Consider the following 17,970-nt stretch of genomic DNA (forward strand, 5'->3'; position numbering starts at 1 on the left):
GATCATTTGCAGTGAATAGTCTATGTCTATCTGCTGTAAGTTATAAAGCCAGTTAGTGCTTGCCAAGACACATGGGCTCTACCCATATGTTGTAGCTGTGGAAAGCAACTCCCTGCCAGTTGGCCCTGCCTGATGGCGTAGGATATGCCTGTTAGATGTCATTATCATCATGTATGAAAATATGCCATACAAAGATACCTCCATGAATTTGACACAATTATAAATTGTTTCACACAATGATAAGGTGAAGTAGAACTAAATAAGCACACATAACAAAATAGCGACAGAGTGTTATGCATAATGAAAGTCTTTGAATGCTAAATAGCCACACTCAATCTAAGGTCTGCATACCATCAAAGAGCCACCCACAGAAACACATACAATGGAGCATTATATTTCACAAATACATTATCACAAATACATTATTATAATACATTATGTGTATGCAAAGTCTCTTATGACAACTGGACCATAAACAATGTAAAGGTCAAAGGTGTTTTGGTGATAAGGTAAGACAACTGTAGCCTCCTCAAAAGTCTCACAAAGACAACAGATGTTATGGATACAATATAAAAAAGAGACACACAATGACATTGTCTTCTGTTTGTGAATCTGTGTTAGGACATCTGCTTCTTAAGAGGACACCATATTCAATCAAATAGGCGAGATTACTGTACAGATGACCACATCTAGCACTAGAAAATAGGCTGCAAGGGCAAGGCAGGAGGGAAGACAGGCTCGCGAGCAGAGATGCGCGTTCACGGTTATAAACTTCTGACGCCTTCATCCGGGAACCTGGTACGATCTCGCTCTCCAACATGGCGGCGTCAGGTGAGGTTTATGAGGGGGAAAGAGCTGGGTCGGTTGGGGGATTTCAGAGGGTATTAGCTCGCTTCAAATCAGTAAATATCGTGTGAGGAATGTCTATGTATTGTCGTGTCAATCAGTGCCGGTGTCCTATGTTTTTAAATGCCTTAAATGAGTGTTTTCGAGATATAAAGACGCAGCGGCCGTGGGGAGGGATGCAGCTACGCGAGGCAGCGACTTGCTCAATTGAATCATTTTCGCCCCGGTCTTGGCGTAATGGGTAGCACGTTGTCTTCAGAGGTCGTATTTAGGCGTGATCGTAAATGACAACGTGTGTTGTTTTGAGACATGCGGTGACTGTGTTCCTAACTGCGGGAAGAGCTGGCACATTGTGTCTTATGTAGTTACAATTCACTGTGGCGCGGCTCAGACGAGCTAGCTAACGTTAGCAAGAGGCGCAAGCGCATTTCTTGGAGGAGGGGCTGGTTGAATGGTATGGGGTTCCCAAGGAATTCCCCACGTGCACATTTTGGGTACCCATATTAGAGGTGTTCGGTAACCCGATGGGTGAAGCAAGACAGCAGCTCGACACTCGTCTTGACCATCGCTGGCATCTCCTCAACTTTAAACCGACTGGCTAGCCAACTCCTGTTCAAATGGCGCATTTGAGTCTGGCATCGCCACGAGCACTAGGCCCTAAACCCCAGCAGAGTCTTCCCCGTCAGCAGCCCTATGCTGACTAAGCCTGTGTAATGACAATGGCTAGCTAAGTAGCTACCTGCTACTACGTCTAGGAGAGTGACTGATTACTAGAAACTACCCCAGTTGTTGTTGTTGTATGTCGAGCCGGGTAGCTAGCATATGAGCTAACCATCTGAGCTTGCTAGCGTCAATGCATAAGTTACATCATCAAGAATGACTGGCTCCCCTTTATTTGATGGTTCATGTTGTTGAGGTCAAGCCATCATTTATATTTTGTCCCATATGCTGCTAAGGCTAATCATAATGATGGTGTGCAATTTAGCTAAGTATGTTTGTTGTCAGCTACTACATGTCAAAGTCCGTGAGTGCTATCACCCACTCATTGTAAACAGTGTGTAACACAGTAGGCATGGTTGGAAACAGGCTGTGTGTATGTGTGATGAGCTGTGTGTGTGTGAAAAGAATGTCCTGACAGCTGAGATTTTCACAATGAAGCTGCCAGCCCTCTTTGTTGTTCACTGCCCGCTTCAAACCAAAACAAACCAAACCTGCTCTATCAGAAGAGTTGGTCTCTGTTTGAACCCCTTGCAACCAGCAGTTAACCATTTTGTGATATTTTGAGTCTCGCTTGCACGTCTGACTTGTCGGAGCTGTTCTTAGAGAAATGCCTATCTGCTTCAAATAAATCTGCAGTAGAGTAACAATTGTCTGATGCTCAATAGTTTTTTTTCAATAACAGTATATTGCCGGTTATGCTGCACAACCACTTCCTTTTAGAATGGGTCAGTGGGTGAAAGGCTTGTCTGGCTGTAGCCACAAGCAGTATGAAAACCCCATTAGAAGACAGACACTGTTTCCTTATCAGGGCCTGACACATTGCAGGTCCCTTATCTGACACACTGGACTGCGGAGCACTTCACAACAGTGCAAATGGAGTATTTGTTTGTGTGCAGCTGTCGACATAAAGGGTGGTGTGAGCCAGCCTTTTCATAACCATGCACTGGTGTTGTTTTTGTCAGAGAATGGGGCATGTTTTGGAGTTGGGGGGGGGGGGGGGGGGGGGGTTTGTGGAAATGATGCACTGTCGTTTGTCAGGCAGTTTCATAGGCTTTATATTTTCTGTTATTCCTCTGTTTGAGGTGAAAAATGTGTCCCAAATGTCACCCTCTTTATCTCTTCTTACATAAGAGTTCTCTATATCCACCTGCTTTAACTCCCAGGGCCTTGTTAAGCTCCCTGAACTGAACTGAAAACTAGCATGCCCTTACCTCCTGCTACCCTATGGTATTCACCGAAAACACAAACAGATACAATTTAGTAGGTCTAAGCAATATGGCAGAAGCTCTCATTGGTAGAGCCACTGTATTGATTTCACCCATTCCATCCCCTCAGATCTACTACAGAGGGTAGATGCAAGGGTAAGGGACTACATGTTTCCGTGTTAGACAGGCCTACGACGTGTCCGCTAATATCGTTCTTCCCGTACTCCCTCTGTTGTTTTTGCAGCTAAGAAGAAGAATAAGAAGGGGAAGACCCTGACTCTCACTGACTTCCTGGCCGAGGACAGCAGTGGCAGTGGGGGCAATGCTCCTCCCCCCAGAGACTACCCACCCGCCAAGTCCACCAGCTGGGCTGACGAGACCGATGACCTGGATGGAGATGGTGAGTAACACAACCGTTTATGCGTCCAGTAAAATACAAACATGCAAAGACTGTCAAAGTCTTGAAGTGAGGGTTTAAAAGCATTCATGAATCCACGTATTATGCACTCACTGAGCACTTCATTAGGAACACCTGTACACCTTCTCATGGTGGAGGTGGTCTAATGGTGTGGGGAATGTTTTCTTGGCACACTTTGGGCCCGTTAATACCAATCCATCATCGCTTGAATGCCACAGCCTATTTGAGTATTGTTGCTGACCATGTGCAACCCTTCATGGCCACAATTTCCTCATCTTCTAATGGCTACTGCCAGCATGATAATGCATCATGTCACAAAGCAAAAGTCGTCTCACACTGGTTTCTTGAACATGACTGAGTTCAGTGTTTTTCAGTGGCCTTCCCAGTCACCGGATCTGAATCCAATAGAACACCTTTGGGATGTGGTAGAATGGGAGATTCACAGCTTGAAAGTGCACTTGAAACATCTGCAGGAATTCCGTGATGCAATCATGTCATCATTGACCAGAATATCTAAGGAATGTTTCCAATGTCTTGTGGAATCAATGCTACCAAGAATTGAGGCTGTTTTGAGAGCTAAGGGAGGCCCTACCCAGTATTAGTATAAATAATAAAGTGCTCAGTGAGTGTACATGCCCCCTAAAACGAGATTTTTAAAGCAGATGTTTATGGAATGGACAATGTTACTGCAACTGGGTCCGGATGTAGACCCAGGTTGAAATATTGTCCGTATGATTTAAAAAAAAAAAAAAAAAAAAAAACACTTCTGGAGCATCTTGCGTCATTTTCTTCCATAATAGGCCTCATGGAGGTTTTGATTGCTATTATGATCAGGGAACGCATACGTATCCGTGTTGTGGCTGAAACGTTTCACTGTGAGTGGAAGTAATGTCAGAGGATTTGCTGTGAATTCCTGTGATGTCGGCAAGCTATTAATCATGAAGGTTGGCCCAAGAAAGGAACTGCACATATCAAATTGGTTCAATAAATCAATTATACTTCCTAACAGCCGGCAAGAGATCATTAGAATGGAAAGACTAGTGAATCTGCACTGTGCCTGGCTCAGGCCAACTTCAGAGCAAGCACATATGGGCAGCACCTTTCTGTCATAAAAATGTCACCCTTTTCCTGTGTATCTGTATCGTTTTTGAAAATGCAAGCTTCTCCCATATGTCAAACACTAATCATGAGTCATCAACATTCATCTGTCGTTCCTCAGTGTCCACCTCCTGGCACACTAATGAAGACTCGTACCGGGAGCCGGCCATCGACCGCTCCATCCTGCCCACTGCGCCACGGTCGGCCCGCGAGCCCAACGTGGACCTCACGCGCCTCCCCCGTAGCCCCCCCTACACTGCCTTCCTGGGCAACCTGCCCTATGAGGTCAGCGAGGAGTCCATCAAAGACTTCTTCCGGGGCCTAGCGGTATGTATCCATCCCCACCAATGGAGAGGGGGGGGGGGGAATCTATAGATGCTCATCTAACTAAGCAAAAGCTGTAGTTTTCATGTATTCATTTAGGGACTGACAAAAAGCCACTATATAATGAATCGATATTTAATAATGAATTATTAAATAGGATGGTTATTTCTGTTGAATGTCTGAGCCTCTACTGCATATCATCATATGCAGGGGACAGTCCCAATGATGTTAGATCGTAGTAGTAATAATGTTCCCACCTGCATATCTGGTTGATTCTCATTTTCACTTCAGAAAGCGAAACGTTTGAGTTAGCCTCACACTTCACTGGTTCTCCTGCACACATCGGAAGTAGGGATGTTAGTGATGAGGGAATTTGCCTATATCTATACAAGGAGGCTTCAGTGAGAACACCGACCTGCCCTTCCTATTTTACGCGCTGAAGGGTTTTCCAGTTGATCCTCAGGCTAATAATTTTGTCAGTTTTGAGTGTCTCACTGCTACTTTGTGCCTAGACTACATTAGTTCTATGAATATGGACATAGCATCAATATATGTATACACAGCCTACACTAAAGTCACTCTTAATGACTTTGCTTCAGATCAAATCAGACTTTATTTACCCGTGTCATACAGAGTATATTGTGATGGTGTCCTAGGAACGGTCTTCTCCTTTCTCCTGCCTGACCTTAGACTAATCCTGCCCCCCTCAACACCCTGTCACCCTCACTCATCTTGGTCTCTCCTCTGTTTTCAGACCAGTGCCGCTCCCCTTAGTCTCCTCCCCAGACATTCCGCCAAATGCGTGAAAGGCCTGGAGGACCAGCATGTCAAACTTGGCCTTCAGTAAGCCAATAGAAAGAGTGTTGTAAACAGACAAGAGCATAGCGATTGGCCTTACCTCGCATCAATCATCTCCCACCAATCACCTCCCACTGCACTTTATCAGTGCTTGTGCACCATACGTTTCTGATCCAGAGCAACGCCTTGCAGCCATGTGATTAGCTGAAATCAAATAATTACACAAACAAATACTTACAAATACTTCACTCCGACTAAGGCCAGGTGTTACGAACCCCCCCCCCCCCAGATACTACGTCTAGGGATATAAAAGGGGGGAGAAACGTAACATACTGTATCTGTATATGCGGCTGAGACCCGCTGGTGCGGTGGTAGTGCAACACACAACGACTGAATATAAAATGAAAATAAGACAGATTTATTAGAAATACATACAACCAACAACACGACAGACGGCGCCAAATAAATGAAAACAAAAATAACCCCAAAGCTAATTTCTAGTCCTATCTGTTCTAACTACGAAACATCAGCTAACTAACTAAATCTTGCCCGCCTACCCTAGACCCAAAATACAAGAGGTGGCGCCCGCCTGGGGAAACTGACCTGATATATATATATATATATATATATATATATATATATATATATATATATATATAACAAAACCAACCTGCTTGATGGAGGTGTAAGCCCATGGGCGTCTTACCTGCCTAACTCGCCCTCCCCTGGGGCTAACTACAGGTGTGGCAGCGGACACAATGGTAGGACAGACAACTAACCAGAACAGTAGGATACGAGTACAAATTACAGAGAAAAACCGCTCCGATGCTACCACACCCCTCTTCCTTCCTGAAGAGTGCGTGGGACTTTTAAACAGAGACGGACGATGATCTGATACGTTGATGGAGGCCGCCAGGTGAACCCATTGGTCGAAGGGCAACAGGGGAGTGACGGATGAAACGATGATTGACAGGGGGATGAACCAATAACTGGGAGAGAGACAGAGGGAAAAACAAACAGACAAACGACACCACACGCACACAAATGTGGGGATGTAACACCAGGTTTGACTGGTTGGTATTCCAGGCTTATATGCTCTGTGTGCAATAGCCTGGGGATGGGGGTAGGCCCCTGTCAAGCTCACTCATCTTGGTCGTTCCTCTGGTCTCACAGCGCCACTCCCCTCAACACCCTGTCACCCTCACTCTTCTTGTTCTCGCTTCTGTTCTCAGATCAGTGCCGTGCGCCTGCCACGGGAGCCCAACAACCCAGAGAGACTGAAGGGCTTTGGCTATGCTGAGTTTGATGACCTGGATTCCCTGCTGAGGGCGCTGAGTCTCAATGAGGAGGTGAGGAGGACATGCAGTTTCACCATTCTGTCATTTAATCCATCTGTTTGTTTTACTACAATGTCAGAACATAAACCTGCATCCAAAAGTCATGCTTTGACGTCAGTATGATATACGTGTACATCCGTGTTACGCGCGCTTTTCCCAAGTCGGTATTTGGCCTGTAGTTACGAAGAACAAAAAATGCATGTTGAATGAGAATCAAGTGACATACTTAAAGCGGTTTGAAAAGCACCAACACGTTTTCATAAATGAGCACGCAAATGTACTTAAGACTTAAGATGCATGAAAATGACATGTAAATGCATTCAAACGACTGAACCAACTTGCCTCAGCATACAATTACGCTGTATTAGAATGACTGAGTTTCTTGGTTTCTGCCTCCGTTCTAATAGAACCTGGGCAACCGTAGGATCCGTGTGGATATTGCAGATCAGTCCAATGACAAGGGTGAGTTACACACTAAGTGACCTAGTATTACATTTACCCAATCACCTTCCACAGAACCTTTTCAATAGGCATTACACTCTTTCCGTGTGTTGTCATTAAGGTGTTTCTGGAAGAATAGCCAGACTTCACCCAAACCATTGTTGAGAACCAATGGACAGCAAGACTGGCATTATTATCATGTTCTATTGTAATGATGGAGAATAATGTAGATATATGTGTATGACGTTGTGCACAAGAGTCACGTTCTATGTCCACCGAACTGGAGTAAATGTGTCTAAACTGAGCTTTCACCTGTCCATACATGGCCAACCAACATTTTCTTCACACTTTATAATTCCTCCAATAAGCCAGCCTCTTAGGAAACCTTATCTGTTGGTAGACCATTCATTTCGAATCACCTTTATTTCCTCCCTTTCCTCCAGAGAGAGACAATGGGCAGATGGGTGGGCGGGACAGGGGCATGCGTATGGGAGACGGCGGCCCTGACAAGACAGACACCGACTGGAGGGCCCGCTCCACCGTGGAGGCAGATGAAGCCCCCCCCAAGAGAGATGACGCCTTCGGGGAGAGTAAGTCGCATCCCCCGAACTCTCTACCATACAGATGTATTCAGCAGGCAGGTTTTAGTCTTAGTCATGGTTAGTAGCAGGGTTCTCCCCAAAGAATGGAAAAGTGGCGCTGTGCCATTTTGTGAACTTGGCAGCGCCACTATGTGAACATTTCAAGGCAAATTAAACTGTATATTTAGTAATGTTAGAGTAGCTATCTTTATTAAACTATATATTTAGTAATGATAGAGTAACTATCTTTGATTACCAACAACATTGTTGTTAAAAACAAAAGTGAGTGTTGATGATGTGCCTCAGTGAATTCAGCGTTTTAGCTGTGTTTTTGCGCATTTCGGGTTATGATGATGCAATCCAGCCCCACACTGTTCAAAAATCCTTGGGAGAACTCCGAGTAGTTTTGGCTTGTGATCCATGATGATCCAAGAATTGTAGCCATTCTCTGGTCTTTCCAATAGGTCCTTTTTAAACTTGTGAAAAGACACTGTGCAGTCATCACCCGTTTGGAGAGAGGTTTATTTTTTTCTAGTAGGCGATAAAGATTAGTGAGTCCAGGCAAATGTTTACATACGACAATAAAAGTATTATTTTAGCTTTCTGAATGCCAGTTTGGTCGCCACGGCCCCTGGGCTGCACGCCCTGAGGTTCCTCTGTTGTTGTCCCCCTCCCAGGGTCACGAGATCGCTACGAGTCTTCAAGCTACCGGGACGGCCCGCGGCGTGACAACGACCGCTACGAAAGCAGCGGCGGCGGCGGCGGCAGAGACCGCTACCGCGACCGCTACGATGACAGGGACCGTAGAGACTATGACAGGGGAGGTGAGGCTGCAGGTGTGGTTTACTCTGGTCCTGCAGTATCTGCGTGTGGTCCAGCCCCGCTACAACACCACTGATCCAACTAGTCAACGACGCGTAGTCCTCCTATTCAGACGACCATTAGCCACGTTATCAGAGCCCCGCGTTAAGTGTTGTCCCTTTTCCCCACTCACTGTACCCCAGGCTTCGGCGGAGGCGGCGGAGGGCGTCGCGCCTTTGGCACCGGCTATCGCCGCGACTACGACGACAATAAGAGTAGCAGTGACCGCTATGGGGACCGGGACCGCTACGGCGGGGACCGCGAGGACCGGTACGAGAGACGGGATGAAAGGCGCGAGGAGAGAGGTGAGGGTAAAATGAAGAGTATCATCATTTATAATATTGTTCTGTTTGTGTGCCTTTTCCAACAAAAAAAAAACGTATTTTACTCTTACTTATATGTGCTTTTTACTCATATTTTATTTATATGTGCACACGTAGTACTATGGCCTATGTGGTGATGTATAAATGGATTACACTCACCGAGCACTTTAGTAGTGTACACCTGTACACCTTCTCATGGCGGTGTAACGGTGTGAGGAATGTTTTCTTGGCACACTTTGGGCCCGTTAATAGCAATCAATCATCGCTTGAATGCCACAGCCTATTTGAGTATTGTTGCTGACTATGTGCCTCCCTTCATGGCTAATTCCAGCATGATAATGCACCATGTCATAAAGCGAAAGTCGTGTCAAACTGGTTTCATGAACATGACAATGAGTTCAGTGTTCTTCAGTGGCATTCCCCAGTCATAGGATCTGAGTCTTTGGGATGTGGTAGAACAGGGAGATTCACAGCTTGAAAGTGCACCTGAAAAATCTGCAGGAATCCTGTGTGTCCTCATGGACCAGGAATACCAACATCTTGTGGAATCAATGCCACGAAGAATTGAGGCTGTTTTGAGAGCAAAGGGAGGCCCTACCCAGTATTAGTATAGTGTTCCTAATAAAGTCCTCGGTGAGTGTATATTGGCACAGTGCACTCTTCTTATAACCACCACAGATAAATCAACTGCACAAAATGATCAAAAACTGTCGGACAGAACTTTTACTTGACTTTGCGTTTGATGAATCCATCGGATTGGACAGGATTCAAGAGAAGGCACTGCACTATACCACAGCGTCTTATTCCAATGCGATTGAATCCCTATAGTCACGTCCACTCCTTTGTTCCTTCCGCCCAGGTCCCACTCAGAGGCCCAAGTTGGTTCTGAAGCCACGCAGCATGCCCAAGGAGGAGGAGCAGGGTGGTGGTGGAGGCGGCGGTGGCGGTGGCGGTGGCGGCGGCGGCGGTGGTGGTGGGAGTGCTCCTGCAGCTGCCCCCAGCTCCGGCCGTGCCTCTATCTTCGGAGCAGCCAAGCCCGTGGATACAGCGGCCAAGGAGCGGGAGGTGGAGGAGAAGCTGAAGAAGGAGCAGGAGAGGCTCCTGAGGCAGCTAGATGATGACAAGTCTAGGGGCCTTGACAGGAAGCCCCGTGACAGAGACAGGTTAGAGAGGGATGGAGGAGGAGCAGCAGTGGGCCTTCAAGAGCGTATTTCTCTGAAGGGTTACCTAAACTGTTTTGAAATGTAAATGTTTCCTATTAGTAAATGTGTTGTTGAAGCTTAGCTTCTTGATGTGATGTGTTAATTGGGAACCCTCTCTGTGCTGCTCCTTCAGGGACCCAAGCTGGAGGAGTGAGGAACCACCAGCTGAGCGCTCCCGTACAGGAAGTGAGTCATCACAGCCAGGAAGCACTTCTGGAAGAGGTGAGAGAGGTGAGCCATTTTTTTTTATATATTATTTTCTAGCCCCTCCAGATTCAGGTGGTCTAAGAACACTGCTCTTACATCCCCAGTGTTTACACTGCTGTGAACTTTGACACCCCTTTCCCCCCACAGGTTCACGGCGTAGAGAGAGCGAACGCTCGGTGGAGAACGAGGTGTTTAGCGGGAGGGAAGATGACCCTCCCTCCCCCGGGGCTCGCCTCCCATCCTCCAACTCTTCCACTTCCTCCGTCACCAAGGAGCCCCTGAAGGTGATGCCTGCACCCCCTCCCAAGGAGAACGCCTGGGCCAAGCGCAGTGTGGTGAGCGGAGGGTCCAGCGAAGGGGAGGGACGCGCCCCCGTCTCCCCTAGCGGCACAACACCACCCAAGCTGAGGTCAGAGGACATTCTCTTTTGAACAAGTAGAGACTTTGGAACATATGATAAATCTGCATGCACCCCCATAACTGAGCCTTCATCAGCACCCAGTTGCTTTGACAGCCAATGAGGGATCAAAAGCATTTTGGAACCATCTTGCTGTATTCATTATCTGTTGGTTCAATCCAGCACACTCAAAAGTGTGACTAAGTCAAACCATGCAGCGCTGGGGTCTAAAATGGTGGAACTATGTTGTATTGATGACCACATGGAAAAGCCTCTTCATTGTAGCATTAAAGATGGTTTGACTGTCCAGCTCAATGTCTTCATGTCCTGTCTCTCTTTTCAGCTCTCCAAGTTCTGCAGACGAAAGAGGATCTGGAAAGGGTAAGGTCCACTCCTGGATGGTGGCGTTTGTGCAGTGCGGTGGTGCTTTTTTAAGTGGTTCAGTCCAAATGGGAGCAACAGGGATTGTGGTACTAATCAAATCCCAGAGTTGGTCCGTCTACGCCTTTTGGTCTAACTGTCAGACTAACAGATTAATGCTCTGAAGTCAAGAGTGAGTGTGACTGGGTTGTTTTGGGTTTTATTCACCCCCTCGCCCCTTCAATTACTACTTGCTTGTCACATTCCAATTCTAAATAATTGGTTGTCGATTGGATTCTTCGTAGTTTTCCTACCCACGTTGGGGGGGGGTTTAGTTGTTTTGTTGGTTAATGCAGGGGAGACGGGCGAGGGGGTGGATTGCGATGAGGCCACTACAGTCTAATCTGGAACCCTTCGGTGCAGCACTGTCCAATTCTGGTCCTTGACACCTCTCCTCCATGTTCTCTTGCCCATTTCCATTGGCTATCCACCCTAGGACATGTTTGGCACTGTTCTGAAGGGTTGGTTCATAACCAAACAATATGGAAGCAAATCAGCCTACCTAGCCCATCAGTATTCTTTTAGTATTTTTTGTATTCACAGTTCATTCAAATAATCGAGGGTCAGTTGGAAGGAACTATGAAGTATGAATAAAGTACTGTGAGGCAGTGTCTGAAGTGTTGCATTGGCAGTGGGCAGAAAACCCAGGAGAGTTTTGCCAGGAACAGGACTGGGCATCGCTGGTGTAGTGTAGCGGTGGGGAACCCCTGGTCCTCAAGGGACGCAGTGTCTGCTCCTTCACCAGGGTTGCGTGTAGCGCCAAACAGGAGCAACTGTTCTGAACTGTTCTACCTGAACCCCTCTTGTGTGAATGCTCAGTTACATTTTCTCCCGTTTGCACCTCATAAACGTGACCCTGATGTGAATAAGCTGTTGGCGGTTTTTAAGTAGATTGTAGATTTTTTTCTACGTCATGTCTGTGATTCCTTTGCTCAGTGAAAGCAGCAGACTCTGCATCCATTGTGGTAAATGGTTTCCCCAAGCCTACCTTGCATTCAAGATTCAATTTTAGAAGTGTGAACCTCCCATTCGACACTAGAATGCTTTGCATAACTGCGCAAACCATCATGCTCTTGAATGCAAACCTGGGCTGTATCAGGGAGTGTGGCGTGAGTGCTGAGTGTAGCCTTTAGTGAGTTCCTGACACCCTAAACCCAACCCCCCCCCCCCCCCTTCCTCAATCCTCACTGTTTGGGCTCTCCCTTGCAGACGAGAATAAGGTGGACGGTGTGCGACGGGACCGGGGCCCCCCACGGGGGAGAGGGGGGGCCGTGGGGCCTGCAGCAGGGCGGGGCCGAGGAGAGGGGGCCAACAGAGATCGACGGAGGGAGGCAGACAGGTCAGCCAAAAACAAGTGGCACTAGCAGAACAGGCAGGAGATCTACAGGGCACTTCTGAAGGCTGGTTTATAGTCCGATCCATCAACGGAGCAAGTTATTAGCAATGCAATTGTTACCCTTATCCGACCCAATCTGTGGTAGAGTTTTATCCCATAGCGAAGGCACATGCTGCTGTTCTCATTCATTGCAGTGTGAAAGGATTAGGTGTGCAGTGTAGTCAACTAGGATGGAACTTCCTATGACCTGGGAAACACCAGACAATTGGATTAAAGCGTTCATTAGGTTTATGTTACAGATTGGAAATGGCTTTCAGGGGCATGACTCACATCTACTGGCGACAAGTAATGACTGACCTGAGACAATGGAGTGGACACTCAAGCACAGCAGGTGGCAATTCACCAACATTTGATTTACGCCCGCTAAAGGCACAGAAGATGACAAGTTGACTGCCTGGCGTTCCCCATATAATGATCGTTAATGTAGGGGAGTGCGCCCTCTACGGATATAACCGTGTTTGTGGCATATGCAAGGTCACCTAGCATTAGTATTCACATTTTTGAATACAGTTGAAGTAAGTGAACCATTGTAAGGCTCCAAAAAGCATCAAAATGTATTTTCAATTCTTCGGTCCTCGAGAACGGGTGTGAGAACAATGTGATTTGTCGGTATGGCTACGTAAGAGTAAAGGTGACATGATAAACACTGATGAGTGAACACAAAGGGAATACACTGACCCTTAAAATAATTCAATTGGACCTAGCTACCTCCTCAATATTGCTGTGGCTTGGCTTTTTGTTTAACTTTGTTGTAGCAAATACCGGTTGCCATACATTGTGGCGAGGGCTTTAAAGGTCCAGTATGTAACATTCAAGCTTTCTAAAATCTTCCCGATGGTTGTAATGACTGTTTAACCAGGAGCGATCTAGGAATGAGGTCCCTTGAAAATAAATGTCATTTACGAACGCTGTTTTGGCCTGGTGAAAGTGCTTTCTAAAATGGAGTGGTCCTATCCTGTCCTCGCTTTGTATACCAACATTTATGGCTATGGTGTTCTAGTCGAGGGACTCGCCGATTTTCACCTTTCTGTCTCTGTTGGCTGCCTCTTCGGATCATGCGCGCATGTAGAAACACAACAGCTAATGTCCCCTGCAAGTCCATTTCGGGGATTTATATTATTATTATTAGGGAGAACAGAATTTCACAGAGGTGGCAGATTTCCGGAAAATATCATTGATTTGTCACCACGACTCAACCGCAAGTTGTTATTGGCCGTTGTTATCGAAATAGACAGGAAATATAAAAGTTAGAGCAAATAAGTGAGAAAATAGCCTTTAATCGGACCTGGGAGTAATATGTCTGAATGATGAACTGCTACATCAATAGTACTTTGCGCCTACCAGCCAGCCACACGGCGTGTGTAAGCTGAGATGCATGTTAGTGAACACAAATGTATGCGCTAGCATGGTGTTTATGGTTGTCAACAAACCAGACAGTAGCTAATTCAGAAACGATAACCTCACTCCTCTCTAAAGCTCCATGTAGTTTTCAAAAACCATGTGATTACCCCCAAATAAGTCACCCAGCGTCACCCTAGCGATACCTAGCTTTTGATCTACAGGAAGCTTTTCACATGCCCACACATTCGTAAGGTGATCTGGACATTGATTTTGAGGTCAAAAATCTGTGACATGTCCCTTTAAACCATACCATCATTTTCTCTGATTGGTAGTAGATGACTCGTAAACTGTTTACCAGCCTTTAGAAGTTAATCGAGAGATTACGAGGGTGTGAATATGATGAGTCCTCTCTTTAGGTCATTAGTTCAGTATTCAAATAGTGAGTGTCTAGAGGACATACTGTTTGATTGACTGTTTCTAATTTAAATGACAAGAAGTTGATCAATGACCAGCTGTCCAGTGGATTGAATTTGTGATGCTCTGTCTAGCATTGTGCTAGTGCTTGTATGTGCACTCAAACAGGCTTTGATGCTCAACCTAGATGGCCAGTGAAGTTTAACTTAGTGTTTATTCTGATTGTAGAAAGGATAACAGAAGAGACCGAGACTCAAGACCAGCACCAGAGCCAAAGAAATACGAAGAGTCCCCCACCCCCGTGAGTCCTGGTGCTGTCAAGTGACTCTACCCCCCATAGTGTATCTGGTCTGTCCTGAACCACTTCCCCTGCGCTACTCTCCCCTCATGTCAAGTTCAGTTTAACTGAAACCCACCCCCCTCCCCCTCTGTACCATATTCAGTCTTTCACTTAAATGACCCCCCCCCCCACCCGATTGTCCATTCATGTTGACTTCAGTCCTTCAATGAAAACTGCCTATCCTTCCATTCTCTTCGTCTTTTTCGTAGTATCTCTTCATAGCATTGTCAGTTCCTTGAATCTCTCTCCATATTGTTGTACGGTCTTCAAACCCCCACTGGCTTTAATTGCAAAGTCACAAAAATGACAACGGAAAATACGAATATAGGAAACCCCTACTGATCAACTTTCTCTTTTGCGATATTTTTTCTTTCAGAAATTCAGCTCAGCCAGTAAGTACGCTGCTCTGCTAATGGACGGAGAGCAAGGCGACGACATGGAGGACAGCGTTGAATAGAGAGATCGAGAGAAGGAGACAAGACAGAGCGAAGAGGAGAAACGGAGAATGAAAGAATCTCACATTAAATATGAAAATCTCCTCACCTGGAGTAGTGGCATCTGGGGAGGGCATCGCTCCCTCCCTCCCTCAAACCCATCCCAGAACCCCCCCCTTCCCCCCTCTTCAGGACTTTTCAGTTTCTAAAAGAATAGTCACATACTGGACTTGTTTTAAATGGAAAAGGAAAGGAGTAGTAGACACATGACAAGATGGAAAATTGAAATAATTGTAATAAATAAATAAAAAAGTGGGGTAAAAAAAGTGATTGCTTAAATTTGTAATGGTTTGCATTTGGCACACCAGGCTGCGTCTGCATTTCCTGAACCCAATCAACATCAGAGGAAGATTCATTGGCTGGTGGGTGGCTGGTTTTGCTCCAATACAATAAGGGGCATGTGCACACACCTATCGGTTGGCTGCTGTTAGAATGGCTTTGCTGGCAAGGCTGCTTTCAGCTGTGTTCAGCGGGGCTCAACACTGTGGAACGTTCACATAGAAATATGTTGTGTACAACAACAGACATGCCTCTGACACGTAGAGTAAGGATGTCTACCTGGAACATTCAGCACTGTGTGCCCTCCTGAACACAACCTTGCTGGCTCTATCTTCGTGAAGTAAAACATTCTACTTTGTCTCCCTTGTTTAATTGTTTGACTCCCCTCCCTTTTTTTTTTAAGGCTTCTATGCTTGCATGATCCCATTACTCTTGGGAGTGTGATGCAATATTGTTCTATGAGCAATGGAAATTCAATCTGAGGTTGAGCTTCAATTATTATGCTGGAGGACATGTGGTCATGATTGAGCCTTTTAGCTATTTCAGACATGAATTAGAAAATCCAGATCTTCTGACCTCATATGATGTACCTCTATTAAAGTATTGAAATTGATAAGTGGTTTTGATTTCCAGTAAATCCCATACTAACCTTTAAATATCCTAATTTCCTTCTATATAATTTTGTATCGTTGGATAGATGCAGACATTTGATCAATTGTAGTTTCATTTCAGTGATGCCAAAGCTGATTTGATTTTGTTTGGTGGGGGGGGGGTTACATAAGAAAAAATAGAACATTTCCAGATAACAAGAGAATCTAATATGTTTCCTACACCATTTAATTTTAATCGTCAAACTCTGCCCTACAGCACTTCCACAGGGAATATACAGTACATAGGACATAAACTGCCAAGCTTTGAAAGCAAAGTCGGCAGCTAACTTTCATACCTCCCCACAGAACCTCACCCATCACAGCCAGATCAACTGCTCGAAGGCAAGATCTCATCTCAATTAGACACAATTACAGTACAGATGGTTCAACTTTTCTACACCTGACTAAATAGTGACACATTAAAAGGTCATCAAGGTCCACTGTCTCTCCAAGCACTTAATATTTTACATAGTTGTAGCAGTGATTCACACTTCAGAGAGAAATATAAACATTTGGTATAACCGTTGTGCTGCCCAAGAGAGGATATGGGGATCACCCCCGGATTTTCACATTTTTAAATAATTGCTACATTGGGTTCATTACATAGAAGTTATGAGGTCATTGTTAGAGTATGTCAAGGGTTGGACTGTATATATACACCTTCACTTATGTGTTTTAATACTTCATCATGCTGAAAAGCAAGGCTTGAAATATAGTATCTTTACAATCAAATAAGACACAATGTATTCATTTAAACTTGAATCCTTAATTGTGTTGTCATAAGCAAAGTTTAAAGGTGGATTGTGGACGGTTTTGCCTCTGGGTGTGCTCTTGAGCTAAAAGGTTCCCCTAAATAGTCAGAAATAATGCCCAGAAATGTTAGAATTGGTCAAAAAGGGCACACAATGCCCTTGAACTTGAGTTTATTTAGCCTAACTTTGTAAGAGGGGCAATCTGGGATTGTTACATCAATTTTAGGACTTGATATACATGATATACAATGCCCTCCGTAAGTATTGGAAAGAGGAAGCGTTTTGTCTTCTTTTACCTCTATACTCGCAACGGTTTGGATTCAACATGAAACAATTACTGAAGTAATTATTAGTAGTATAATTAAGTGTTTTCTTTTTTTGGATTGATTTCACCATTTAGAAATTACAACACTTTTTATATATAGCTCCCCTATTTCACAGCACCAAAAGTATTGAAAATGTTCACATTACCACACTTCTTGACAGGTGTTTCTGGTTAGTCAGGTGTGTTCCGTCACCTCATTTGTGCAGGCATTAAAGAGCGGTCAATGTCTAGTATTGATTCTAAGCCATGCATTTGCCTTTGTAGTCTTCTACTGGTGTCTGTCAACATGAGGACCAAAGACATGTCAATGAAAGTCAAGGAAGCCATTATGAGGCTGAAATAGCAGAATAATCAATCAGAAACATAGCAAAAACCTTAGACTTACCAAAATCAACATTTTGGAACATCATTAAAAAAGAAAGACAGCACTGGTGAGCTCAGCAATCGCAAACAGGCTGGTAGGCCAAGGAAAGTTTCTACACTGGATGACCAAAGAATGCTCACCATAATTAAGAGAAAACCCAGAACACTCTCCAGGAGGTAGGCGTGAATGTGTTGGACTATCATCCGCAGAATACGTCACCAGCCGAACTACAGAGGCTTCACAACAAGGTGCAAACTCCTCAAAAAGGATTACAGTTTGCTAAAAAGCTAGCAGTCTGGAAAGCGGTATTGTGCACAGAAAAGACTAATATAATCATGTACCAGAGTGATTGCAAGAGGAAGGTTTTGAGAAAAAAGGATCTGCCCAAGATTTACAACATACCACCTCATCTATGAAACATGGTGGAGGGAGTGCTA

The 17,970-nt window shown here is 45.2% G+C and overlaps 1 protein-coding gene across 9 annotated transcripts; it reads left to right on the top strand.

The window, feature by feature from the left end:
* Nucleotides 1–794: 794 nt before the first annotated feature.
* Nucleotides 795–16,058, top strand: eif4ba (eukaryotic translation initiation factor 4Ba). 9 transcript variants are annotated; one of them, XM_083667998.1, is made up of 15 exons: nucleotides 795–831; nucleotides 3,016–3,171; nucleotides 4,409–4,614; nucleotides 6,642–6,758; nucleotides 7,154–7,208; nucleotides 7,631–7,777; nucleotides 8,446–8,604; nucleotides 8,773–8,940; nucleotides 9,812–10,115; nucleotides 10,288–10,385; nucleotides 10,509–10,770; nucleotides 11,102–11,139; nucleotides 12,388–12,517; nucleotides 14,558–14,630; nucleotides 15,046–16,058. In XM_083667998.1, exons 1-15 carry the CDS (start codon nucleotides 819–821, stop codon nucleotides 15,124–15,126), a joined length of 2,007 nt encoding a protein of 668 aa, XP_083524124.1. In that variant the 5' UTR covers nucleotides 795–818; the 3' UTR covers nucleotides 15,127–16,058. The 9 variants fall into 9 exon arrangements, with proteins under 9 accessions (XP_083524124.1, XP_083524126.1, XP_083524125.1 ...); XM_083668000.1 differs by having other exon boundaries at nucleotides 10,288–10,376; XM_083667999.1 differs by having other exon boundaries at nucleotides 8,773–8,934.
* Nucleotides 16,059–17,970: the final 1,912 nt, after the last annotated feature.

This window comes from Argentina silus, assembly GCF_951799395.1.
Source record: "Argentina silus genome assembly, chromosome: 4".
Lineage (NCBI taxonomy): Eukaryota > Metazoa > Chordata > Actinopteri > Argentiniformes > Argentinidae > Argentina > Argentina silus.

Bases quoted from the DNA above. Each gene is read 5' to 3' on its own strand.
- eif4ba (XM_083667998.1), top strand. The intron at 4,615-6,641 runs GTATGTATCCAT...TTCTGTTCTCAG, and splicing joins ACTTCTTCCGGGGCCTAGCG to ATCAGTGCCGTGCGCCTGCC. The intron at 10,116-10,287 runs GTTAGAGAGGGA...CTGCTCCTTCAG, and splicing joins AAGCCCCGTGACAGAGACAG to GGACCCAAGCTGGAGGAGTG.